Source organism: Camelus dromedarius, chromosome 27 (assembly GCF_036321535.1).
Source record: "Camelus dromedarius isolate mCamDro1 chromosome 27, mCamDro1.pat, whole genome shotgun sequence".
NCBI classification, from domain to species: Eukaryota; Metazoa; Chordata; class Mammalia; order Artiodactyla; family Camelidae; genus Camelus; species Camelus dromedarius.
Window position 1 is genome coordinate 25,234,089 of NC_087462.1, and position 27,229 is coordinate 25,261,317.

Sequence of the window (27,229 nt, forward strand, 5' to 3'; positions counted from 1 at the left end):
ATGTCTCCAAGGCCACCAACTCCTTCTGTGCCACTTGCCCCGGCTCCTGACAGGCAGGCTCAGTGTGACCAGGAGGCAGGGACAGTCCCCACGGACGACTCCCTGCAGGAGTCTTATCTAATGTTGCCCCAGGGGATGCCAGGGACCAAGGGAGCTTGTTGGGTAGGGATGAAGGGATCAGGAGGGGCTCCTAGCAGCTCCTGGGACCCCTCAGGACTCCTTGGGTTTGGTCCCAGGGCTCCACTCAGGCCTCTGTCAGGAGATCGATATGGTGGAAGGCAGGGTGGGAGCCTGGGCTGGCTGAAGCTCCACTCCACTACTCACCGTCTCTGGGGTCTCAGGTGAAAAGGGGGTGGGCTGGTCTGGGTGCAGAGCAGATCGTGCTCAACCCCAAGGTGCAGCATTCCCATGCCTTTGTCAGGCTGCAAGGCCCTTCTGGGGCCTGGCTGAGGTCCTGGATTCATCAGGCAGAATTCGAGTTGGGGAGGCACCTGGGGTACTGGTTGCTCTGCCTCTGACTGTCCCTCAGATGGGACCCAAGGCCATGCTGCCAGGATAGCCGAGTCTGGTAGCAAGCAGGGCCTCGATGTGACCAGGAGTCAGCTAGGGTGGGTCAGTGCACCTCCAACACATCCCTCTGCCCCACGGGCCTTGACCAGGAATGGGGTGCACATCATAGTCCCTGACATCTTGGCTGGTGACCTGGTCACATGCCAGGTAGGGGCCCATCCACTTACTGGCCCAGAAACTTGGCTCAGTGTGTGGGGGGCTGGGTGAGGGCCCAATGGGAGGAGTCTCACAGTGGGCTGGGGGGCCCTCCCTGGCTTCATTAAACCCCCTTCTTCCCCACCCCCCACCCCCAACAAGAGAGCCGTCTGGCCTCACACTGGGCTGCTGATATACATTCACCAGAGTTTACCAAGCACCTAGCTGGCACCGGCTCCTTTCAGCAGGACATGGGGTCTATGGAGCAGAAATGGCCACCACGTCCCCCTCCTGACCTGCCGTCACGGCATTCCTGGGCCTGAGCTGGGAACATGCCTGGCCTCCTGGCAGAAGCCCATGGGCTAGAGATGTGAAGTAGATGTGGCTACACAGGGTGTACCAATGTCTTTATACCAACTTTAAAATTTACAATGTACTGTACACACTGTCAAGTCCGTGACGCACATTCTTCCTGCTGACCGGCGTCATAGCTGTCACCAGGAAGCTTTCTCCTGATACCAGCAGGATCCGGAAAGGTGTGCACAGGGCTACAGAAACCAGCCCACCTCAAGGGGCAGGATAGGGTCCGTCGGCAGAACGGCAGGGGCCACTGGTGGGCTCTGGTCCTTCCTACATCACCGTGATGTCTGCTGGAGGTGCGGAGGCTCCCAGGCCACCTGGCAACAGACCAGTTGTCCACAACCACGGCACGAGTCACCCAGTGGAAGTGAGACTGCATCGCCCAACCCCCTGAGTCATCGGTGAGGATGGACAGACTGACCAGCAACGTGACCATCACCGTCCTGAAGGCAGGGCTCCCAAGGCACGTGCCCTCTACACGTCCGGAGGCCCTGGGCCCGGCCACAGCTGAGGTTCCGCAAAAGGTTGAGAAAGGTCTCCTGTGCTGTGTGGTCACTGCGGCAGGCGCCAGGCCACAGGGTCACAGTTTGCAAAGCAGTGATGCACCGATGGCTCCACCTCCCGCTAGGCTGGCTGGGGCCGGGCTGCCGAAGGCTGTTGCTGGCTCCCTCTCCTCCTTCTCCTCCTCCTTTCCCTCCAGCTCAGCGCTTCTCATGTCTTCCCCAGAATAGAAGACCTGCAGATTTAAACACCCCGAGGGTGGTGAGCGCCCGCTGGCCTGAACCTTGGTTATACTCCCCTCCAGCCCTGCCCCACCCCAGAGGGGCGCGTGCCAGCTTATTGGCTCGGTCCTCAGAGCCCGCAGCTGCCCATCATTCCTGCCTCCACTCGGCTGTGTTAACAGGCTGAACCGGCAGGAAGCGGTGCGGGTCTCACTTTTTGTCATGAGTATGGACTGGGGTCCCTGGGACACACATCTCGACCAGCCTTCAGCCACGGAGGGTTATGGTTGAAGCCTCTTCTCTCTCCCCCAGCCCTTGAGTTCCTCCCCCACCTCTAAGACCCTGGTCTGACCTGGCCCCTCCCCATGGCAGGGCTCCCAGAAGGCTGACAACTTGGGGATGGGTGAAGCCTCTGGGCTCTCTCCCAGCCCCAAGTACCCCACCCTGCCCCTCCTCCCCGTCTCAGCACCCAGACTCACCTTAGAGATTTCCACCTCTCTTTTTCTGTTTGGTTCTCTGGGCTCTCACTTTCATAAGAAGCCAGATAAAGACCTAGTCAGAAGATGAATTGAAATTAGGCCATCCATGACAATAATCTGTTCTGCTCCCCGAGTCTCACCTGCTTTAAATTAAGTTATTGTGGGAAGACAATTGTAGATTCACACACAATTGTAAGGCGTAATACAGAGATCTGTGTGCCTTTTACTCAGTTTTCCCCAATGGTACCCACCTGCCAAACTACAGGACAGAATCCTCATCAGGATATTGGCCCCGACCGTCAAGACACGAACATTCCTTCACCACAAGGATCTCTCATGCGGCCCTTTTATAGCCACACCCACTGCCCTCCTGTCCCCTCCCCCTTCTTAGCCCCCGGCCACCATTAATCTGCTCCCCATGTCTGTATTTTGTCATTTCAAGAGTGTGATATAAATGGAATTGCACAGTATGTAACCTTTTGGGTTTTGCTCTTTTCACTCTAATTGGCTGGAGATTTATCCATGCTGTAGTGTGTATCAGTGGTTCCTTCCTTTTTGTTGCTGAATAGTATTCCATACCATTCTTTGTTTAACCATTCTGCCACTAAAGGACCTCTTCCAGTGTTAGACGTAGCAAATTAAGCTTCTGTAAACCTTGGTGTATGGGGTTGTGTGTAAACATGTAAACATTCATTTTTCTGGAATAAATAAATGCCCAAGAGTGCACCTGCTGAGTCATATAGTAGTTGCATATTTAGTTTTACAGGAAACTCTTTGTCTGGTTCTACATCCTGACGATTTTCTCTTGCTTTTTTTCTAAAAGCTTTATAGTTTTACATTTTATGCTCGAGCCAGTGATCCATTTTGAGTTAATTTTTGGGTAAAGTGTATGACATGAAGTTCATTTTTTGCCCTACGGCTGTCCAAATGCACCTGCACCATTTGTTGCAAAGTCTGTCTTTCCTCCACTGAATTGCTTTTGCACCTTTGTCAAAAATCCTTGGGCATATTTGTGTGGGTTTCTTTCTGGGCTCTCCATTCTGTTACACTGATCTACATAGATCATGCGATATAAATGGAATTGCACAGTATGTAATCTTTTGGGTTTGGCTCTTTCCATTCTGTAACTCTCTGGAGATTCATCCATGCTGTGGTGTGTATCAGGGGTTCTGTGTGTGTGTGTGGTGTGTCTGTGGTCTGTCCCACTGGCGTCACACTGACTCAATCACTGTAGCTATATAATATCAGCTTTAATATTGGGTAGAGTGATTCCTCCCGTTTTATTCTTCTTTTTCAAAATTGTTTCAGCTATTCTAGTTTCTATTTCCATAGGAATTTTAGAGTAATCTTGTCTATATCTGTAAAAAGAAAAATCTTGCTGGAATTTTGATAAGAATTTCATTAAAACTGGCCTTAATGGGGAGAATTGATATCTTTGTTATGTTGGAATCTTCCAATTCATAAATGTCATGTCTCTCCATTTATTTAGATCTTCTTTGATTCCTTTCATCTGCATAGTGTAGTTTTTAGCACACAAATCCTGTACATGTTGTATTAGATTTATACCTAAGTATTTCTTTTTTTGAGTGATTCTAAATAGTATTATATTTTTAACTTGATGTCCACATATTTGTTGTGAATATTTGGAAATAAAAGGATTTTTGCTTGTTTACTTTGTATTCTGAGATGTTTGCTGAACTCATTTTGTTCTAGGAGTTTTTATAGATCCCTTGGGATTTTTTACATCTTCTGAAAATAGGGGCAGTGTTAATTCCTTGTTGATATGTATGTCTTTTATTCCTTTTCTTGTCATATTACACTGACTAGATCTTCCACCAGTGTTTAGTAAGAGTGGTGAGAGTAGACAGCCTTGAGTTGTTACCAGTCTTAGTGGGAAAGCATTCAGTATTTTACCATTAAATATGATGTTAGCTGAAGGGTTTTTCTAGATGCAATTTTATCAAGTTGATAAATTATCTTCTATTCTTATTGTTCTGAGAGTTTTTACCATGCATGTGTGTTGAAACTTGTCAAATGCTTTTTCTCCATTGATTGACACAATCTAGTGATTTTTATCCTGTAGCCTGTTAATATGGTGGATGATAGTAACTTATTTTCAAATACTGAATAGCCTGGCATCTACAGAGTAAGTCCTCTTGGTCGCGATACATGATTGTTTTTATATATTGCTGAATTATATTTGCTAAATTTTCTAAAGGATTTTGAAGTCTATATTCATGAAGGATATTGGACTGTACTTTTTTATGCTGTCTTTGTCTGGTTTTGGTATCAGGAAATACTAGCTTCATCAAACGAACTGGGAAATTCCCCCTTCTTTTCTCTCAAGGAGATTGTGCAGAATTGGTATTACTTCTTCTTTAAGTAGAATTAAGTTTGGTAGACTTCCCTAGTGTAACCATCTGGGCTCAGACATTTCATTTTGGGGTGTTTTTTAAATAAATAATTTAATTTCCTTAATAGTCATAGGACTGTTCAAATTGTCTACTTTATGTTGAGTTGTGGTAGTCTGTGTTTTTTAAGGGATTAGTCCACTTCCTCTTAATTGTCAAATTTACATGCATAGAGCTGTTCATAGTATTTCCTTACTAGTCTTTTGGTGTTGACAGTCTGTGGTGATATCCTGTTTTACTCTTGAAATTAGTAATTTCTGTTTTCTCTCTATTTTTCTTTGTCAAGAGGTTCTTTGCTAGAGGATGGCAATTTCATTGTGCTTTTCAAAAAACCAGCTCTAACTAGCTTTTTAAAATTGTTGTTTTGTTTTCCATTCTATTGATTCCTGCTCTCCTGTGCTCTTATTTCTTGCCTTCTTCTGGCTTTGGGTTTATTTCTCTCCTCTTTTTCTAGGTTCTGGAGGTGGGAACTTAAGATACTTGATTTGAGATTTTCCCTTTTTTCTAATGTAGGCATTCAGTGCTGTAAAATTCCTTCTCAGCCCTGTTTTAGCCAATCCCACAAATTATGATTGTATTTTCCCTTTGCTCAATTATTTTTTAATTTCCCTTGAAACTTCTTTTTAAATTCATGGATTATTTAGAAGTATGTTGTTTAAATTCTGTTTGGAGATTTCCCTATTATGTTATTATTTCTAGTTTGATTCCACTGTGATCAGAGAACAAACATGGTGTGATCTCCATTATTTTAATTTGTTGCAGTTTGTTTTATGTAGCTCATGCTTTGGTCTGTCTTGGTATATTTTCTGTGGGCAATAGAAAAAAATGTGTATTCTGCTATAGTTGTATGGAATATTCTATAAGCATTCTGTAGATCCTGTTGTTTGATGGCATTGGTGAGTTCTGCTATGTCTGTGCTGACATTCTGTATAATTGTTCTATCAATTGTGAGAGAGGGGTGTTGAAGTGTCCAGCTCTGATTGTGGATCTGTTTATTTCTCCTTTCAGTTCTATTGGCTTTTGCTCCATAAATATTGCAACTTTATGGCTAAGGCTGACCATTTTATTATTATACAATGTCCCTCTCTGTCTCTGGAAATTTTTTTTCCTCTGAAGTATACTTTATCTGATATTAATATTGACATTCCTGCTTTCCTTTGATTAATGTCTCCCCATCCATTTACTTTTTAACTTGTCTATGTAATTGTATTTGAAATCAATTTCTTGTAGACAGCATATGGTTGGGTCACCTTTTAAATTTACTCTGCCAATCTCTGTCTTTCACTTGGTGTATTTAGCCCATTTACATTTAATGTTAGCATTGACATGTTAGAGTTTAAGCCTATCGATTGATTGATTGTTTTCTTTTTGTTCTGTATTTTGTTTTTTCTTGTCTTCCTGTGGGTTACAGTTTTTAGAATTCCATTTTGATTTATCTATAGTAAATTCCTGAATAATATTTTCACTGGATGTAGAATTCTGGGTTCACAGTTGTTCTCTTTTAGCACATTGAAAATGTGCCACTGCCTCTGACTATGGTTTCTGATGAGGAATTTGATGTCATTTAAATTGTTTTTCTCCTATAGATAAAGTGTCATTTCTCTCTCTGTGCTTTCAAGATTTGTTCCTTTTTTTTTTTTTTTTTTTAGTTTCTAGAGGTTTGACTATATGTCTTGCAAATAATTTCTTTAGGTTTATCCAATTTGGGATTCACTCAGCTTCTTAGATCTGTAGGTTTATGTCTTTTCCACATCTGGGAACTTTCCAGCCATTACTTCTTCAAGTACTTTTCGACCATACCCAATTTTCCTCTCCTTCCCAGACTCTGATGACATGAGTGTTAGATCTTTTCTTACAGCCCCACGGGTCCCTGAGGCTCTGGTTCAGTCTGTTTTCCCTCTATTGTTCAGACTGTCTAATTTCTATAGTTCTATCTTCCAGCTCACTGATTCTTTCCTCTGTCCTCTCCATCCTGCTGTTGAACCCATCCACTCGGTTTTTTATTTCAGTTATTGCATTTTTCAGTTACACGATTTCCACTTGCCTCTTCCTTACATGTTCTGTCTCTTTGCTGAGACTGTCTCTATTTTCGCTTGTTTCAGGGAGCCAGAGGCTGACTGCATTACCAGCATGCCCTGTCAGGGAAGTCTGACGGAGCCGAGGGCAGACTCAGGTCTTCTGTGAGAGGCTGTGACGGTCCCAGTCAGGGCTCATACATCAGAGGTAACTTCTCTTGGATTTTCTCAGCTTTTCTTTGGGTGGAGGGAGGGACAGGAAGAAGTGAGTCAGAATGGAAGGTGCCCCTCTCTGAGGGCATTCCAGAAGGGCTAGGACTTTATTTGTATGTCCACAGCGGAATTGCTGACTGGCACACAGCAGACTCCCTAGAAATACTGTTGATGAAAGGGTGAATGAAATGCTCTCACTCCCCTTCCTGCCTCTAGTCTCTCCCCACCCCTCTCCTAGTATGCCTCTGACACATTTTATTGCCCAAGTTCCATTGCCAAATGACAACAGCCATCACAATAATAGTGTGGTAGGCTGAATAATGGCCCTAGAGATGTTCAGCTCCTAATTCCCAGGACCTGTGGATATGTTACTGTCTATGGTGAAAATGGACTTCACAGATGTGATTTAGTTAAGAATCTGGAGATGAGAGTATCCTGGATTATCCAGGTGGGCCCTAAATGCAATTACAAGTGTCCTGATAAGAGGGAGACAGAGGGAGACTTGACTACAGAAGGCAACATGATGGTGAAAGCAGACGTTGGAGGCATGAACTTCGAAGATGGAAGAAGGGACCACGAGCCAAGGAATACAGGCAGCCATTAGATGTCGTAAAAGACTAGGAAATGGATTTTCCCCTCAGAGCCTCCAGAAATAATCAGCTCTGCCAACACCTTGATTTTAGTCCAGTGGAACTGATTTTGGACTTGCTTACTTCCATAGTCGTAAGAGGATATATTTGTGTTGCCCTCAGTCACCAGATTTGTGGTGATCTGTCACAGCACCAATGAGAAGTGAACACAACTAGTACTGACTGAGTGCAGTCCTGTGGGCTTTGCTTGTGCCAAGTCAAGTAATTCTCAACACAACCCTGGGAAGTAGCTTCTCTTGTTACCCCACTTCAGTGTGGCTAAGAGAGGGTGCGAAAGCTGTCCAGGGTCACACAGCTTGCTGGGGTGGGAGCAGCCCAGGCTGATTTATCCATCAGGCTGCTGAACTTCTTGTGTGGGTGGGTGGGGAGAATACTAGATATGGAAGAGATCCCCCTCCAAAAAGTTACTAGCTTCAAAATACAAAAAAATAAAATGACAAAATTGAAAGTATTAATAATTCAAAAGCAAAATCATTAAAAAGCCCTTCTCCCAGGGGCAGGTACAGCTCAGTGGTAGAGTGTGTGCTTAGCATGCACAAGGACCTGGGTTCAATCCCCAGCACCTCCATTAAAATAAATAAGTAAATAAATAAACCTAATTACCTCCTCCACCTAAAAACCCAAAGCAAACAAAACAAAAACCTACAAAACAAAAAAGTCCTTCTCCCTAATCTTTTATTTTTAGCAGAAAATATTTTCCTGAGCATGGGAGCGGGTCCCTTTGTGAAAAGCTTGTCATGACGAGGAGCCAGGCTTCCTGTGTGCTGAGCAGGGACCTCCCAGGGTGGTACCAGGATGTCCTGGATCCAGAGAGCACTAACTACAGGGCCGTGCCTCAGGGATGATCAGCTCAGGCCAGAGGACTGCTTGCTTCTCCAGCATTTTCTCTTCCTGGAGGTGGCGGCCCCAGGACGTAGGCCCCCTTAGCAAATCCACAAGCAAATCTGTTGCATCCGACAAATGACCGGACGGAAATATTGACTTACTGGAGGGAACAGACATGAACAGCGTTCTGGAGAAAAGAGGCCTCATGCTGGTGTGTATTACACATGCGCACACACACATGCACACAGGCACTCACACGTGCTCTCACACACACCAGCTGTAGAGAGACCCACGGCCAGCCCAGGGCTCCGCCATCCCCACATGAGCCCTGGGAGGATGTTTTTTTCTTAATCATTATTCATCATTAGGGTCAGGCATCGTTTAGGTTTACGATGTCGAACAGAATTCAAACTGTGCCTGGGGGATGCCTGGCCCTGGGGCCCCAACCTGCAGCTCCTCGGGCCTTGTCCTGTGCTCTGGGGGTTAGCAGCCATCCAGCTGGGGGATATGGTCTTCCCTGCTCCCTCCCAGAACCAGCACACATGGGCATAGTGCGTCCATGCTCAGAGCAGGGGCCCTGAATGGTGATGCAACCAAGGGACCGCCCATGAGCCCCATGGCTAGGGGCCAGGGAGGCCACGGGGCTGCCTTACCATCCTCGCTGAAGATGGGGGCAGTGTGCAGGTAGTGGGTGATGCTGGGGTCTTGCTCAAAGGGACACTCCACTTGTTTCCACCTAATGAACTCTCCAACTTGCTTGGCCAGCTCCAGAAATTTCTGCCAGGGACAGAGAGACACAAAATGGATGCACCCCCCGTGCCTGGAGGTCACCTGTGACGGTGGGGCTGGCCCTGGCCAGGCGTCTCTCACCACCCGCAGGGAGGCCCACCTCTTGGGCGGGCAGGGTGGAACATGGGGCAGAAAAATGACAGTCACCCATCGGGAAAATTGGATGTTCCTCATGCCCTTCATTGCCTGTGAAGCATTTGCTGCGCCCAGCACCCAGGGTTCACCCGCCTCCCTTGTCAAGGCGGGAGAGCAGCCCTGGGCTGCGGCCCTCAGCGGTGGCGCATCCAGCTCGAGGTGGCCACTGCTGCAGTTTCATTCTGTTTATTTCCATGGTTACCTCCGCCTATGGCAAGTCATATATCTCTACTCACAGCCAGTGTGTTTATTTAGAGAATGATGCAAAACACTGAAATAAATATATTTAAGTCAAGTTTAAGTTAATTCATTTCAGTTGAATTTTGATTGAATACAACTTGAATACATTTATTTAATTTTTTTTTAAACAGTGCTAACTTAGAGAAGGATCTTAAATACAAAGTTGTGACTGGGTGAGAACCCCACTCTGGTGCATTTTTTGACCAGTGTTGGTGGCTACGTCCAGCCCCCACCTCTCCCACAGCCCAAATCGGGCCACGTGAGTACCTTGTCTTTTTGCCCCTCATCGCCTACTCCCCCCACCGCCCTGCCACGGCCTCGGTTCTGAGACCCAGTCAAGGAGGGCAAAGTCAAGGTGTGCGCTGGGACCACCTGGAGAGTGCGCTCCCAGGCCCCCTTGGCCCCTGCAGTCTCACCCAAGCCCAGCCTCTCCCATGTCACCTCCAGCCTGGATTGCCCCCTGGGATGCAGCACCCAGGCCGCTGCCAGACTGGGCTTCCTCCAGCCATGCTGGCCCTCAGGCCCGTGGGCAGCGTGTGAAGGTCTGCTGGGGTGTCTGTGATGCCCCACAGCACAGGCAGCCCCCTGCTAATGGGCCCAGGCATCCATCGTGGGCCCTGCCAGCAGGGGACATCTGCAGAGCCCTTGGCGGGCCGTGCGGCATGTCCACACCTCTTAGCCCCTTTGTATGGCCATGGCGGAAGCCCTGTTTCCCAGAGGGAGAGCCTGCGACCCAGACAGGGCAAGGGGCCAGCCCAGGGCTGACCGCCCCCTGGAGTTAGTTGGAAGCTGAGCAGGGCCAGCGCTAGGGTCGGGCTGGTCCTCTGCAGGAGAAGAGCCCCTTCCTCCCCATGGATTGGGGGGTGCCACTGCTCATGGCATGTTCTGTCTGACTCAGTGACCACCTGGGGTCACTGTCCTGTGCCCTCCGTGCGTAGATCACCAGCCACTCTGAGACACAGGTACTGGGTGGGCCTGTGCGTGGGGTCAAGACATAGAGTGGATCCTCCTGGCCTGGCATCTGAGGAGCTTGTTTCTCAGGTGCCGAGACTGAGGGATGACAGCCCACTGCACAGGGGCCTCTCTCCGCTGTGGGGTCGAGGGAGGCATCCTGGAGGAGGGGACGCTTGAGCTGACAGTGGTGAGTGTTTGCAGAGGGAGAAGAAGTCTTTCTTTCCTTCTTCCCACTCTGCCTGATCACTTCCTCCTGCTGCTCAGGACCCCCCTTCTTTGGGAGGCCTCCCCTGACCCCCGTGAACTGTGGCTCCCCCACAGCTTCTGTCATAGCACCTTGCCAGTTGTCACCGTGGGTCTGCAGAGCTGTCCTTCTCACCAGCCTGGTGCTCCTTAAAGACTAAAAGCCATGCTACTTCACCTCTGCTGGCACAAGGCTGGCCCGGAGTGGGGAGCACTGCCTCCATAGCCTCAGCCTCTTTCTGTGGGAGATGTGGGGAGACCCCAGTAATCCCGCCCTGATGTCAGCTGCAAACTGCTGCACTCGGCCTTGGAGTCCTCCGTTAGTCCAACCTCTCAGGGCCAGCACTCCTGCTCTGGAAGCTTTTACCAGCCTGTCTAACTCGGTGGCAAGCCCCTCGAGGCCCCTGGACCCTACCTCAAAGTTGACGTGCCCATTGGGGAGGCGGTTGGCACAGCCCTCGTTCAGGAAGTAGATGTCTTTGATGAGCAGGCTGAAGAAGGGAATGACGATCTGGAAGGGAGAGGATGCAGGTCAGCCCTCAGCTGGCCTCCCCACAGGGGCTGCACAGGAGAGAGGCAGCCTTGCCAGCAGATACCCACCCCAGGGACCTCAGACGCAACCCCAGGATGCAGAGGGCTGGAGAGACTTCCTGGGCAAGACTGGCCATCCTGGGGGCTTCGTGGGTTACAGGCAACTTAGTATGCACCGTGGGGGGCAATTTGGAAACCACAAAGAAAGGAGGCACAAACTGGGTTCAGACTGTTTCCCTCCCAGGCCCCAGCAGACCCCCAGTGCTGACTGAGCCCTACTGTATGCGGCGCCCCTCCCCCTCATGTTGGGGCTGGGTGACAGACGCACGGCTCCGATCGCCTTTGAACATTTCTTCCACCACCTGTTGGGAGAGGCCAGTGGGGGTGCCCCCAACAATCTGAGGGTCCACAGACTGACGCACCCTGGCTTGCATGTCCCAGGAAGAAAAGTGTGTGCTGAGCACCCCGTTAAATACAAATGGGATGTGAATCATCCGTTGTGACATTCTGTGGCCTCCTTTTAAAATATGTATTTAACAATTTTCTTATTCTATGTCTTTCTTGATGCTAAAGAGGTAAGGCCAGAAAGCATCCCTGCTCCGGCGCCTGCAGGGACAGGGAAGGCAGGGATTCTGTGTTTCACGGTTAGGTGTCTTGCTTCTCCCTCCCTGCTCTGTACCTGCCCACCCCTAGAGAAAGGAGGCCACCTGCTGCCAGCTCAGCCCACCCCTGGGGAACTGGCTGGGTCGACCCTGTGTTGCAGGTTGAACTGTGTCCCTCAAAAAAGGATGACATGTCCTAAACCGCCGTGCCTGTGAACGGACCTAACTTTGAGACAGGGTCTTTACAGACGGAATCGAGCGAAGATGCACTCATCCCGGACTAGGTGGGCTGGTATTCTTATAAAAAGAGGGAAATCCATACACACACTGGGAAGGTGGTCATGTGAACACAGAGACAGAGATGGGAGTGATGTGGCCACTAGCCAACATGCCTGTGACCATCAGAAGCTGAAGGACGCAGGGAAGGCTCCTCCCCTCAAGTGTTTGGAGGGAACATGGCTCTGCCAACCTTGATTTTGGTCTCTGGCCTCTGGAACTGTGAGAGAATACATTTCTGTTGTTCTAAGCTGCCCGGTTTCCATGCTTTGTTATGTCAGCCCCAAGAAACTAACGCACCTGCTCTGCCTTCAGGCTCCAGAGCTGGGCACGTGCAGCCAGTCCAGCCAGGGCCAGCTTCCAGCCCATCACCTTTGGGACCAGATGGTGAGTCCTGATATTTTTGGCTCAGGGAGTGCCTAGGTCACCCCCCACCAAGGTGACAGGGGCTGTGAGGTGAAGACCTGGCACTGACCACTTGGCATGGCACAGGAGCATGGATGGCTCAGCTGAGCAGGGCAGATGGGGAAACTGAGGCCCATCGGATGGCAGGGCCTGGCACGAGGCCATCCAGCTAGTGACCACCAGAGCCAGATTTAGCAGGGAGACCAACCACCTGGTTTGTCCAGGACAGAGGGGTTTCCCGGGATGTAGGATTTGTGGTACCAGTCTTGGGCACCCTGGGACGAACTGGAATTGACTAGATTTATGTCAGTTACACAAACATTGGCTCAGTCTTCTCTGTGCCAGGTGCTGGGGCTTGGGGACAGTGACTGTGTGTCAGACACATCCATTCCTAACTTCAGTGTAGCGGGAGACAGTCACAGGAATAACCAACAAAACGAGGAAGCCTCGTCTGGGACAGCTTTGTTACCCGCCTCGCTGGGTTTAGTCCCTTTCTGTGTCTCAAAGAGCCTCTGCGTAAGCCCTTGTCATCAGGCATCGCGGTGGGCCTGGGTGCCACCGCGCCGAGCCGTACACGGAGGGGACGGTGTTTCGTCCTCGTCACGGTCCTGTGCAGCAGGGCTCTGGTCGCCCCGCCGCACCAGTGAGGGAGCTGAGACCTGGAGGTGCCAAGTAACTCACTCACGCACACACAGAGGTACAAAGCAGACGCAAAGACCCTATCTCCAAGTTAGGTCCCGTCACAGGCACGGGGGTTTGGGACGTGAACATCCCTTTCTGAGGGACACAGAGCCCTGTCCTGTCTTGTGCTCACTGTGCCAGGAGGGAGGGGGGCTTCGTCTGTCTCCCCGCCCCCCACACTGGTGCTAAGTCCAGGCCCAGTTCTGCAGCACGATGGCTGAATTGAGTTGGAGTAAGGAGACCGCCGAGGAGGGAGATTAAGGGCAGCAGGATTCTGGGGCCAGAGGCGGCTCCTCAGGGGCTTGGTGCAGGCTTCCTGGAGGCAGGGCCACTGGGTGGTCCTTGAGGTAGTAGCATTTCCCATGTGCCAGAATGTCCCTCCACTCTGTTCACATGACTGTAAACCCAGGCCCCTGTTTTCTGGACCTGAGCAATTCCACCCGAACCCCGCTCAACCTGGAGGTCACCCAGAGAAGCCTGTGTGGAGGGGACTTTGTAACAGAGACCAGGGGAGGTTGAGGGGCAGACAAGAGCCAGCCACAGGCAGAAGGAAAACACAAAATGCCATGTCCACTGTGACCTTCTGGCCTCAGAGTTTCAGCTGGGGCACCAAGGGACTGCGAGAGCGTCTCCTAGCTAACTTCCTTCCTTCCTTCCTCCCCATCTCTTGACTTTCTTCCAGCTTTCAATTCTTCCTTCCTCCCTTCCTTGCACCCTTCCATCCATCCATCTGTCCTTCCTTCCTTCCATCCATTCTTCCATTGATCCATCCATCCATCTATCCATCCCTCCCTCCCTCCTGCATCCATCCATCCATCCATCCATCCATCCATCCATCCAACCATTCTGTTCCATCCATTCATGCAGGAGCTTCTGAGGGTCTAGCCCATGGCCTGCATCTCTCTGGAGGCCAGAGGAGAATGCAGTGAAACTAAGTGCATAGCTCGGAAAGTCACCTGCCACAGCCCCAGGCCTAGAAGCACCGAGTTCCAGCTCCCCAGGGCCGAAAGGGGTCCAGAGTGCAAGAACGCAAAGTCCCAGCCTGTCCATTCTGCCCTTGGGGTGGAAGAAAAGCAGCACAGAGCGCCAGTGCCAGGATTGACACCTCAGTGCAAAGGCTGCGGCCTACCCTCTGGCCCCCACGCCACAGCCCAGCTCCTGGGCCATAAGCTGGAAACCCTGTGGCTGCCACGTGGCACCTGTGCCCCAGGAACGGGAGGCGGAAGAGACGGCAGACTCGGCGTCTGATTCCTGGCCCTGCTGCCTACTCGCCGGTGACGGGACAAGTGAGGCCTCCTCTCTGAGCCTCGGCCTCCTATTCTGGGAAGTGGCACTACTGCAGCCTACCTCATGGAACGGCTGTCAGAATTCAGTGGGGACATGGAGGCAAGTGCCCTCATGTGGCAGGTGCTCGGTGAAGTGAGGGCCTGCCTCTGCTGTCCTGGTTTTCCAGCTTCCTGGCTCCTGGGGGACAGGCTCACCTGCCCTGGGACTTGAGGACTCACCTGGTTAAATGCAGCAGCCCCTGCGCCAACCTCCCCGGGCCCCAGCCTGACAGCAAGGACAGCTAGCTGGACGGGACACAGCCGACAGCGCGGCCGGGGCCTGAGCACTTCTGCCGCAGGGGGCGGAGGCCGGGAAGGCCTGCCGAGCGGCGCACGCGTGCACCTCAGCCTGCCCCCAGACCTGACCACGCTTCCCTCTGACACGGCCTCAGAGTGACTTAAAGTTTCAAGAACAGCAATCTGTTCTGTTATCCCTCCAGCGGGAAACAGGCCTCCACAAGCCATGGCAGGGCCCTGTCTGCGTCCTCCCAAGTCCCTGCAAGAGACCAGACTGAAAGGGCACAGCGAGCCTTGGCGTCTCCTCCCCACGGAGATGAACAACTCTGACCATCAGGCTGGTGACAGGTTTCAGTCCAGAAGAGCACGGCCATCCCAGGGCCTGTGCGTGGCTTCCTTTATCAGAGGCCACTAGGAGGATTTACAGGAGAAATAAAATGGATCAGGGTGAGTGAAGACCCCTCAGATGCAAACGTGTAAGAACCAGACCTGTGAAGATGCAATCTGAGTGGCAAGAAACTTGGTTCAGTCATTTCCCAAAACACAAATTTGATGTGAGGCCATATCAATGAAGGTATTGCGTTTAGAGTAAGAAGGTGTAAGACCCTAGGTATTTGGAACCATAACTGACCTGAAACAGAGGGACTCTGACAAATGGAGCTGTTCAGAGAACAAAGGGGCCCAAGCGGGTCCACAGTATGGCCGGGCAGGCCTGGGGCTGTTGGCTCTGGAGGACAGGGGGAGGGGCCCTGGGCGCTCTGAAGGACTGGTGGGTGGAGGAGGGAACAGCCTCACTCTGTGTGGCCCTCCAGAGAGGACAGTCTCAGGTGGCTGACACAGTCCCACAAGGTTCCAGTTAGAGCTGCTTGGGGGTGGGTTGATCTGTTTGGGGAGGAGGTGAGTTCCCTACACTGGAGGCCTGTAAGCAAGGTGACATGACTATTACAGATGCTGTGGAAGGGCAGGGGGTTGGACCAGGTGACCTTCAAGTCACCACTCATGTTCTCTGAGGCAGCGGGTCTGGAGCAGGGAGGAGCTCTGTGGGCCAGGCACACTTCTGACCTACCTTCTCCCGGCTGCTGTGGGCGGTCAGGGAGCGGTGGGCTGCCCCGCGCAGGGCTGTCCTGTAGTTGCAGAAATTCCCTGTTGGGTCCATCTGGTGCTGGAAGGAGACAGGGAGGCACTTGGGCAGCTGTGTCCAGGGGACGGCGGGCGGCATTCTGCAGCCCAGCAGCCTCACTTACCTCGAGGATGAAAAACTTGGCCGTCTTCACTTTGGCCCAGGTCTTCTTCAGCCTTGAGACAGGACTCATGTTCATGCCAGCTGAGAGACAGAGGGCTGAGCTGGGGCAGGGCCGGGCTGAGGGGAGCTGTTCTGGGCCCAAAGACCCCCCCCCCCCGGCTCCCTCGAGCAGGCGGCCTCCTCTGTGAGGCCCTCAGCTGGCCTCGCCCCTTGGGCTGCACCCTGGCCAGGGCTGACCTTTGTGGTAGCCTCAGCTTGCCAGATGGTTGGGCGGGTGGGTGCTAATGGACACTGTGTCCAGGCGGGCCTGGCTTCTGTGTGTGCAGGGCCCTGGTCCTGGTTCCCACCACACTGGCTCTGTGCTGTGACCAGGGCCTGGTTTGGGCCCCTGCTCTCTCTGGATCTGGAGACACACTGCCAAGCTCTCAGCAAGCACCCTGAGAGGGCTGGGCTTGTCTCAAAAGGGGCACCTCCCCCGGACCTCTGGGCTGGGGGGATGTGGGCCCAGCCTGCAGCCCCTCCCGCTCAGGAGGCGTACCCTGGTCTGCACCCCTCCTGCCTGGGTGCCCCCACCCCACCCTCCTGGGAAGTGTGGCGGGCCCTGGCCAGCCGGCCCACTCACAGATGATGGCCATCAGGGAGTTGAAGTTGCCGATGTTGAAGCACTCACGGGCCACGTCGATGAAGAACTCGATCACCTGAGCCCTCTGTTTCTTCTTGGCTGGCTGGGGACAAGGTACCTGAGCCTCAGTGATGAGGTGTCCCACCCTGCCCCAACCAGACATCCTGCTTACCTCTCCTGTCCCTCATTAACCTTCTGCAAGCCCATTTCACAGCTGGGACTCTTGCTGGCAGGCCAATTGTAGCCCAGGGGCGTTTTTGTTTTTTTTTCTTTTTGGCCCTGGGCAGAGCCAGCACAGAGCCCCCTGATACGGAGGGTCAGGTCAGGGCTGGTGGGGGATACAGGAGCCACCTGCAGCATGGGAGGTGCTGGGGACCCCCCTCATGCCGTCCTTTTCCCTCAGGCCCAGCTCCAGAGCCCCCGCCCCCAGAAGCAGAAAGCACGGCTCCCTCACTGATCCTCCAAGCCTGTTCTCCCTGTCCAGGGTCGGGGGGCACATGCTGACCCTGAGGCCCTGTCCCCTGGCAGCCCTGCCGCTGCTTTCTGTCACCTGACTGCATGGCCCCAACCCCAGCTCCTGTCAAGTGCTTGAGACCCCCACCTCTGCTGGCTCAGAACCACCTCATGCCTCCCCCGGGTGCCCTAAGGGCTGCCTGACACCGGGGGGCTCAGTCCAGGCTTCACGCAGGTGAACCCCATCCTAGCTGCCAGGCCAGCGATGTCACATCAGAAGCTGGGGGTGGCCGGCACAGAACCCCATGCTGTTCTTTCCACACAGACTGCCTGTCACCAGGCGCTCAGCAGTGGTCCTTACTGCCACCAAGAAGTGTGCCGTGGTGTCTACAGAGTTGTGACATCCAAACCTCCTTAAGAGAGCCGCCCATCACAGGTGCCACCCTGTCCTTTGCAGGGCAGCCTGCAGGGTCACGGTGATGGTGATGGAGCCCGATGGCGGGGGACAAGGGCCAACCACTGGGGCGGATGTGGGCCTCCGACAGGAAGCCTCCCACAGGCCGAGGCTCACAGGTGGGCGCCTCCTTCTGAGCCTCCGCCCCCTCCTCTGTCACAGGTGTTGACCCTCAGCCTCTGCTTCCAGAGAGCCCCCGACACATATGCTGCCTCCGTTCTTCCTGAGAGGGAGGCCCCTGGGCGTCGCCTGACCGTAGGAGAGGGGCTCGGGGGGTGGGCAGGGTGTGGCCCGGTGGGGCTGAAATCGGCGACGAGCACATTCAGCCCAGTGCTGCCTGGGCCTCCCACTTTCCAGGAGCAGCCCGAGACCTGGACTTTCAAAGCGCAATCTCCCGATTCCTGAAGCTTGGGTTATTTCTACCTCTAAATCCCGAGTGAGCCAAATGGAACTCGGGTGCAGGCCAGGCTGCCCCAGGCAGCCAGATACAGGAAGAAGCAGGGCCCGCCCCCCTCTCCCTCTGCAAGCATCCCTCTGACACCCTCTGAGACTGGCCAGTGGATCCACGCCAGGCTGTACCCAGAAGGGAAATGTCACTCCAGGCAAGCCAGGTGACACTTGTGTCCCAGAGGGTGCCTAGTGTGGCCCTGAGGGGCGTGGAGACAGATGGGTGCCCGACGCCCTTCCGGGTCCCTCCCAGGTCGGCTCGTCTCAACCCCCTGGCCACCTCTGGCCACGCCAGGCCAGGGCCCCGGCTTTCTACGCACCATGCAGATCTCAGTAGCCACGAGGTAGCACAACCTGTTGAACCATTTCACGTAAGCCTCCAGGTTGTTAGTCTTCTCAGTGAAACAAGGCTAGGAAAGACACAAGGACCAGGCTCAGGCTTCTCGGCAATAACTTTTTGAACATGAATAACTTTTTGAAGCCAGGCACGAGCGCTATAGGCAATCTGGGAAATGCTGAAACCTCAAAACTATCCACAAACACTGGTGATTCGACAGGATCCTTCTAGTCTTTTTTTTCTATACACTTAAAGACGTAACTTACCGTGATGTATACACACATATATATCATATACCCACGTAACTTAACATGCTGTACATAGGTCATATGCCGACAGAGTTAATCCTTATTAGTCACAATTTCTGTTTGTGAATCTGTCTACTCCCTAAAATCTCACTTGCAACCCCCAGATTAACACTCACGGCACTTGCCGGTCACGGGGGGACACGCGCAGAGTGGAGGCACACCTGAGGCACCAGTGTGCCCGTGCACCCCCACCGAGGCTGAGCCCGGGGCGCCCCGCCTTCTGGTTCCAGCCCCCTCACTGTAAACACGTGTCCTTTTGGCAGTCTACTTAGTGTCAGGTTTTTGGCGCATTTTTGTGCTTTTTGCTGGTGATTTCACCGCTTAAAGTGGCCCAAGCACCACGCTGAAGTGCTGCCCAGTGTTCCCAGGCGCACAAAGGCTGCGATGCGCCCTACGGAAAAGATACGCATTAGATGAGCTTCGTTCAGATACAAATCATACTGCTGTTGGCCGTGACTTCCATGTTATTAAATCAGCTACGTATTAAATACGAAGTCTTTAAAACAGAAACACAGGTAAATCAAGGTTATGTATTGACTGGTTGATGAAAATGTTGTGACAAGAGGCTTGCAAGGAACCTAACCCTGTATTTTCCCCAGAAGCAGCGTCTTGGCATTTGCTCACTCAGTGTTCATGATGACCACAGGACACAGTGACTGCAGATAAGAACCACCTGTGTCTGTGTGTGTTTCCCTCTCTGTAACCGTACATACATTCCTACATTTCACCCACACGGACCTTTTCATGTGCTATAAACTATCCTTGGGAAACATAATTTTAAAAACCGACGTAAACCAGTCCACTGTATTAAGTTACCACGATTTCAAACAGTCCAAAAAAAGGTAATGAAAGGAGGAAAAAAAAATCCAGAAAAGGTAAAGAAGACAATTGCAATATACAATGGAAGATAGTAAAACAAATCCCTACAGAGCAGTAATTACAACCATTGTCATTAAAAAAAAAAGAACGTAGCATATCTTACTAGTAACTTTTATATTGGTCACATGCTTAAATTATATTTTGTACATACTGGGTTAAATAAAGTCTATTATTAAAAATTTAAAAAGTCTAGTCTTGCTATTTTCAAGAGATACACCCCAAATCCAAGGATGCAAGTGAAAAATAAACAGAAAAATACATACGGCAAATATCACATAGCTCTATTAACATCAGACAAAATAGACTTTAAGGCAAAAAAGACTCTAAGTAAAAAGTGTTAGGAGAGTTTAAAGGGTAACTGTATAATATAAAAGCTTTGATTTATTGAGAATATGTTACGAGTCTAAATTTCTTTGCGCCTAATAACACAGCTTCAAAATATGGAGGCAAAAATATCTAGAAAGGTAAGTTCTTGATAAGGAGGAAGTTAAGAACACCTGTTCATTAAAAGACACAATAATGAAAATGAAAAAGCAAAGCAACCAACCAGGAGAAGAAATTGGCAGCATATTTAGCTGACAAAGAATCACTCACCAGCATATATTTTAAAAAACCCACACAAAACCCTTAAAAATCCTTAAGAAAAAGACAAATCACCAATAGAAAACTGGACAAAAATCAGAAACAGGCATTTCATAGAAGAGAAAAGAATGTCCAAAACACACGAAAAGATGTTCTGTTTGACGGTTTGACAAAAATTAAGAAGTCTGACAACGTCAAGGGCCGGCGAGGCTGCAGAACAAGCAACCCCCTGCGGCAGCGAAAACAACAGCCTCCCCGGCGTCTCCGGGCCACTGACAACGCCTAATACGAGGCCAGCGCTATGTAAGTAGCCGCCTGGGCGCACAGCAAATTCAAGTTTTGCTTTTCAAACTTTCCAGAATTTTGTGTTTTTCTAATATTTTTGATCTGAGGTTGGAGGAATGCGTGGACGCAGACCCCGCAGATAGGAGGCAGGACTGCCGCACACAGGAGCCTGACGGTCGTCTCGCGGAAAAGCGCCAGCAGAACTGACCTGTGGGCTGGCCTTGACTGGCGAACACTGCTCTTACTTGAAAGGACTGACCCATTATGGTCACTCAGACTTCAGTATTTGGCTGACATTTCCTTGAAAATCAACAGAATGAGCCTGTAACTTCAAGGAAAGCAACTGATACTATTTGTCACCAAATTCAAGTTTTCAGGAGAAAATTGGGAAACATATAAATCATGCCTCTGGAGCTTGACTTCCTAATACTTGAGAACTTTTTTTATTTTTGCATGAGATCAGTAGTGATGTTAATGAATATAAAAATATCATATAATGAAATATGCCAACATTCGGAAGATCTGCTTGATTCAGCAAAACTATATTTTCCAAGTGGCCAATCACATGCCTGTCACAAAATCATGGACAAAAAGATCACTCAGGGTGCAGGACGGACCAATGGATTTTAATGTCATAGAGTATTTTCTGGTTCCAAATTGCAACTAATCTTAAAAAAACTACCACTTGCTGAGTTTTAGTGTAGTGTCAAAGAAGATCGTTCACAATTATCTGAAAAGGCTGTAAAATACTCCTCCCCTTTCCAACTACGTGTTTGTGTGAGGTTGGATTTTTCAACCAAAATAATGCACATCAAGAGACTAAATGCAGTATTAGATTAATAAGAGAACCCAGCTGTCTTCCACTGTCAGTCAATAAAGAGATTTGTGGAAATACTGTGAAACAAAATCAGTCTTCTCAGTAATTTTTTATTTTGGAAAACAGGGCTATTTTTCATAAAATAGGTAACTTATGTTAACATATAATGGGTTATTATTTTTGAATAAATAAAAATTTTAAAACTTATTGGCTTTGCTGGTTGGTATTATTAATCTACATAACCAGAAGTTCTTTGAAGTCCTCCATAGTTGTTAAGGGTGGAAAGGCATCCTAAGACCAAAGCCCTTGAGAACTGATGCCCTAGGAAAAAATGTCCCTTCATATGTTGGAAATACTTAAGAATGCTCACAGCAGCAATATCTGTAATAGCCATGGGGCTGGAAACAACCCAAATCTTCATCCCCAGTAGCGTGGGTAAACAGATACCACGTGCAACCTCGATGTATTTCACAATAAAAGAAATAATACTTGGAAATGGCCAAAGCCCCAAACAAAACAAAACAAAACAGAAAAATACCCACGAGGAGCAGCCAAGTCTCTTTTCCACGCCTGCCCCCAGCCCCAGGCTGGGCTCCCGAGAGTGCCCAGTACTCCTAGAGACTGCCCACACGTGTGCGAGCAAATGCGTATCACGCACCCCCTTTTTGCTGGTGCTACACAGACGGTCACACACTCTGTCACCGCTGTTCATTCTACTTTCCTCCCTCGACGATGGACCTTTGGGGATTATTCCACTCCTACAGTTGCTCTCATCCTTTTTAAGAGTTGCCCAGGGTTCTACGTATGGATGTCGTAGAGTTTTTAATGCAGACCCCACGGATGGTAAGGTAGTTTGCTTCCAGCCTTTGGTCATAAAGCCCAGAGAGACAGCCCATGTATCTTTGTGCACGTGGGTGTGCATATCTTCAGGATGAATTGTTAGCTGTGGGAAGCTGGGGTCCAGAATGTACATTCCGAGTGCTGACGCACTTGCCCTGCTGCCCTCCAGAGTGGCCGTGCCAGTTTCACCCCCTCCGGCAGTGGATGAGTGTCCCTCCCCCTACACATGCACACCCACAATGTTTAACCTTTGCTTATCTGAGAGGTGAAATATGATTGTACATTTAGTTTGCATTTCTTTTACTAGGTGCCAGGGCTGAAGACAGAATGGTTTCTGTTCTGGTTCAGATTTAACTCCTTGATAAGCACCAGGCAAACCGCTGGTTGGGCTGTGAGAAAGGAGGGGCCGGCTCTCAAATTCGGTCTGTGGACCATGTCCTGAGCGCCTGGCGCACCTTCAGAGGGAAGAGTGTGCACCCATCCGTGGGCAGCGCGCACCAGCTCTTCCCCCGAGTGGCCGCTAGAGGGCACCGGCGCCCACCGAAACGCACCGGGAGGGCGCACGGGGGTCTTGCAGCGGCCCCGGTGCGCCCTCCACCCTCCCCCTCCCCACCCTGCCCTCCCCTCCGCCCTCGCTGGGTAGGTGACCTGGCCCACCCTCCCGGGCTTCCCCGGGACTCAGAGCTGAGGGTCTTGGGCTAGGGACAGGGTGGAGTGGGCACGGCCGCTCCAAGCCCATCTGCTCTGCTCTAGGCCCCTCCAATGGGGATCCCCCACAGGGGCCAGAGGGTAGGGGTCACTGCTGGGACAGTCCATCCAAGGGCCTTTTACCTTTGTGCTGGCCAGAGGGTCCTTGTTCACGAAAGCCTGGACAAACTCCTCGGGTCCAATGTGTTGAAGTCGTTCCTGCACCAGAAGGAGAGTCAGGAAAAGGGGAAGGTAAGGGGAGGGAGGGGGTGCCCCCTGGGGGCCTGGCATGGGCTGCGGCAGCTCCCTGTCTCAGCCCACCTGCCTGCTCACTGGGCTCCACGGTCCCGTTCTGGGTTGTCATGGAGCTCAGCAGTGTCCTGAAGGGGGCAGCCCCCCTTTTCTATGCCGAGGGGCTACTGCTGTTCATGAGGTGGGGGAGGGGAGGCAGGGTTCAGTGTCCCCATGGGGAGTGCTTGTGGAATGTGATCCTAGGAAACCAGGCTCGACATTGGGTAATTGAAATGACCTGCTCCCTCCAGGGTTGGCCTAGTGGCTAAGAGCATGGAGTCTGGGGCAGAATTGAATCCTGGCTCTGTCCCTTCTGCTGTGTGACTTCTGGTAAATCACTTAAACTCTCTGGGCCTTGGCGTCCTCATTTGTGGAAAGGGACTGAGACTAGCACCTACCTGACAGGGTGGTGGGAAGATAAAATGAGAGAGTACATGTACGTGTTGAACACAGTGCCTGGAACCAGCAAGGGCATCTTAAGTGCTGGAGGTTTAAAAGAAAAGAAATCTACCCGCTACCTCCCTCTCTCTGGGGCAGGCCCTTTGCGCTCTGCATCTACAAGGAACCCAGTATGCTGAAGGCTAGGCCCCGGCATCCCCTTCACAAACAGGAGGGCTGTCTGGGCTTCCCTGAAAAGCTGGGTGGGTGCAGTGTGACTGTGAGTCCTGGAGGGGGAAGTGAGGCCCTCTTTTCTTTCCCAGGCGCTAGTTGTGACACGGTCACACATCAGGAGGTGTCAGAGCCAGGATCTGAACCCAGGTCCTCTGTCCCAGGCCTGGACTCTCAGGCAGGCCAGAGGTCAGAGTTGGGTGGGGCTGGCCCCTCCAGCCCTCCTGTTCCTCACCCCAGGAGCGGTGAGAGACTGCTCCAGAGTCAGGGCTCTCTGGAGACGCCTAGTTGGCCCTGATGAGATGGGCTCAGGCCATGGGTTAGTCTGAGATGGGGGTGGGGGGGCAGATGGGGGGTGGGGGGGTGGCCAGCTGTTCTCAGTGTTCCAGGCTCTGGGTCTGGCCAGAGGGCGGCATGGGCCTGCTCACCAGCTCCACGTGGGTCAGCTGCTGGGCCAGCGTGTAGGGGTCACTGCAGATGTCCAGGAGCTCCCTGTGGATGGAGGCCGGAGGCTTGGTCCTGTAGGAGATGGGCTTGTCGGCGCCCAGCAGGCTTTCCGGCCTTTGGCCCAGAGCCGCCAGCTTCTGGTGCAAAGCCTGCAGGAGCTGATGCACCCTCTTCCGGTAGGCCTGGAGCGGGGCGGAGAGAGGCTGCTCAGGCCTGGACACCCGTCTCCCCACAGCTAATATCTGAGGCAGGCAGGCTCCCCCGCCGGCAGGGATGGGCTGCTCCAAGGCATGCCCGCACCTGCCCTCACCCTGAAGCAGGACCCAGTCCAGGGCAGGCTGGGGTTGGGGCCACCGTCAAGACTGGCTGGGAGAAGCCTGCAGGATTATCAGGGGAGCCAAGAAGAGCACACATCAGGGAGGGTGACCAGGGTCCACAGCTGCCCTCGCCGTGTGGGCGGAGGGGTGGGGGGATGGGCACTGCCAGGGAGCTGGAGGGAGAGGAAAACGAGACGTGGAATGGGCTCTGCCCAGGGCGCTGGCCCTTTCCCCTCCTGTCTGCCCGGCCTAGCTCAGAGAGGCCTTCGCTGACTGGCCTTGCTGTCCACCCACTGCCCCGGGCAGTCCTTCTGCAGCCACCCTGTGTGACTTCCTTACAGGACCACTGCGGGAGACGGTCAGGGTGGTTTACTCCGAGTGATAGCTAGGCAGGGGCAGGGAAGACTGCTGACCTCTCTCTGTCACAGCCCCGGGCATGCAGTGGACACTTGATAACCGTTTACTGGACTGACATCCCTCATCACACAGCTCGGATGGGTTTTTGACCCTGGGCTTGGCATAGGGACCACCCTTTCATCCCAGGGGGAAACTGATTATCACCCCTCAAAGACCCCAGTTTCCTAGGAAGGTGTTACTAGACTGGCTGGGTTTACTAAGCAAGAGTGTCCACACATTCCCAAAGGTTTGGTCGGTAACCCACGGAACAGGGCCCCCCCGACCTGTCCACAAATGGCTCTCCCAGAGGTGGAGTCAGCCCCCTTGAGCCAGCAGCTGGCCTGGGAGTGGTGGTGGGCATCCAGGGCCTGGCTTCCTGGCAACAACGAGGTGTCAGGCAGACAGGTGGAGTGTCCAGCAGGGCCTGGTCCCAGAGGCTTCGGAAGATAATGGCTGCTGGACAGTCAGTACTGCGAGGTAATTTCAGGTAGAAAGAGGGCACTGTCTTCATGCTGCTTTGAAACAGACCCAGAGGCATTTGCAGATGGGGCAGAGGACTTTCCCGGGGAACTCCATGGTTCCTCAAGTCCCTGATGGGGCTCAAAGGAGCACTAAGTCCAGCCCTGGTGATGCCCAGAGCTCTGGTGGTGGACATGGGTGTCCCAGCCCCTTATGAAAGTTTCTCTGTGGAGTGGCCAGGGCAGCTGTGGCAGAGCCCTCAGGACACAGGGAACCCTGACCCAAACCCTAACACTCACCCTAACCCTAATCCCAGAGCCGTGGAGGGCAGACCCAGGGCACCCAGGGGTTGGCTGGGCAGCGTGGGGTAAACTGAGGTCCGACTCTTCCCTTTGTCACCTATGGAAGAAACATCCCCACTCAGCTTTGCTGCATACAAAAGCATGGTCAGCACGCTGCCTCCCAGGTCCTCATTTGAGTGCTGGGAAGATGTGCGTTGAGTCCAGCTAGAGCCAGCCCCGGTGACACAGTCAGTCACCGCTGAGCCACCTCCACCAGCCCCCATCTCTCCACTGCCCAGCCAGTTGTCTTGGGGTGGCCACACTGGCTATTGAGTTCCCACATCTCCACTCATCCCTCCAGCACCCCATCTGGCTCCACCCCCGTCACCATCAGACGGTCTCCTGCTGTCACCCCAGACTTCCCGTCATGAAAGCCAGGGGCCACATCTCAGGAGTACCTGCCTCAGTGGCCCGGTTCCTCCTGCCTTGGGTTGTTAGCAGGATTGTCTGTCTGCACTGCGGTTGGATGCTGGGTTCCTCCTGCCTCCATCTATCCCTCTCTTTTCCACTTAATTTTTTTCCCAGTGGTGTTAACCTCCAGCTTTTCTGTTGGTTCTTTCCCAAATCTTCTGCCTGCCTCCCCTCTGAATGTGGAGATGCTCTTTGACCTCTTTGACCTCCTCTCATTTTCTCAGATTTCTATGCCCTGTGGCCATGGCCTGGGAGATGTCAGTGAATCTGGGCAGGCTCGGGGACCCGGGACCTATCACTGAGAATGCCGAGATGTTCCTGGTCAGGAGCCCACATCTGAAGCACCAGGGAGTGCCCAGCATGGCTCAGCAATCCCCTGGTGGCTCAGCTGCCCGCCCGCTGGGAGGACAGGGGCTGGTCTGTCTTTGCGATCGTTCCCACGGAGCCTGGGCTGTGTGCACAGAGCTGGCTGCCAGTGCAGAGGTCATCTCTCCAGTGGTGGCCTGCATGGTGGCCATGGCTCTCCAGGTGCCTCCATCCAAGTTCTCTTGGACCGGTGTTTTGTGATTAGAACCCATTTCTGGCCAGACAAGTACTGGCCCTTGTTTATGGGGTTTCCTGAACACGCCCACCTGAGCCAGCCCGTGGCTGATGTCCTATGGGCTCAGCCCACCTGCACGGGCAGGAGCCCTGCACCCCCCAGCTGGCTACCCCCGTCAGCTTCCCAGCACTCACGCCCTTGTGGGGAGCAGCAGCCAGCTGTGCGAGGAGAAGGCAGGGCCAGTCCCTGGGAGCACTGCCTGTCACGCCCGCCTCCTCCTTTGGCCAGCCCAGTGGGGGTGGCCAGGGCACCGCGGTCCCCCTGTCCTGTCTCCCTCTGGCCTTCCCTGGGATCCCCCAGTCTCCCTCAGCCTTGGCATTGGCCTTCCTGAGCTGAAGCTGCTGAGCCCAGTCTGCTGGGAGCCTCCCCCCAAGGAAGGGTCTTCTGCCCAGCAGAGGGTGGCCCGGAGCAGGCACCTCGATACAGGGGCTGGGGTGGAAGGCTTGGATGGATTCTCCAGGACCCAGAGTCATGGAAAATGGCCTTCTCAGCTCCCTGCCGGCCCTCTTGTTCTCAGCTACCGAGAGGAGGTGGAGAGCACACTGAGGGCATGAGTCTTCCGGGAAACGGCAGAGGGGGCAGGAAGAAAGAGAAAGCGGTCGCCT

The 27,229-nt window shown here is 52.4% G+C and overlaps 1 protein-coding gene across 3 annotated transcripts in view; it reads right to left on the bottom strand.

Moving 5' to 3' along the window:
* Window positions 1-1,060: 1,060 nt before the first annotated feature.
* The window catches only part of RASGEF1C (RasGEF domain family member 1C), a 61,888-nt gene continuing 35,719 nt past the window's right edge, over window positions 1,061-27,229 (bottom strand). The window contains exons 5-14 of one of the 3 annotated variants that reach the window (XM_031437990.2): window positions 24,081-24,281; window positions 22,897-22,971; window positions 18,338-18,427; window positions 16,664-16,766; window positions 16,043-16,122; window positions 15,865-15,960; window positions 11,157-11,252; window positions 9,034-9,157; window positions 2,267-2,339; window positions 1,061-1,801 (exon numbers count right to left, since the gene is read on the bottom strand). In XM_031437990.2, the coding sequence (XP_031293850.2) occupies window positions 1,777-1,801; window positions 2,267-2,339; window positions 9,034-9,157; window positions 11,157-11,252; window positions 15,865-15,960; window positions 16,043-16,122; window positions 16,664-16,766; window positions 18,338-18,427; window positions 22,897-22,971; window positions 24,081-24,281 (963 nt within the window). In that variant the 3' untranslated portion in view covers window positions 1,061-1,776. Of the gene's footprint in view, window positions 1,802-2,266; window positions 2,340-6,375; window positions 6,930-8,234; window positions 8,541-9,033; window positions 9,158-11,156; window positions 11,253-15,864; window positions 15,961-16,042; window positions 16,123-16,663; window positions 16,767-18,337; window positions 18,428-22,896; window positions 22,972-24,080; window positions 24,282-27,229 lie in introns of those variants that run through there. The other 2 variants (XM_031437992.2, XM_031437989.2) reach the window with 2 other exon arrangements.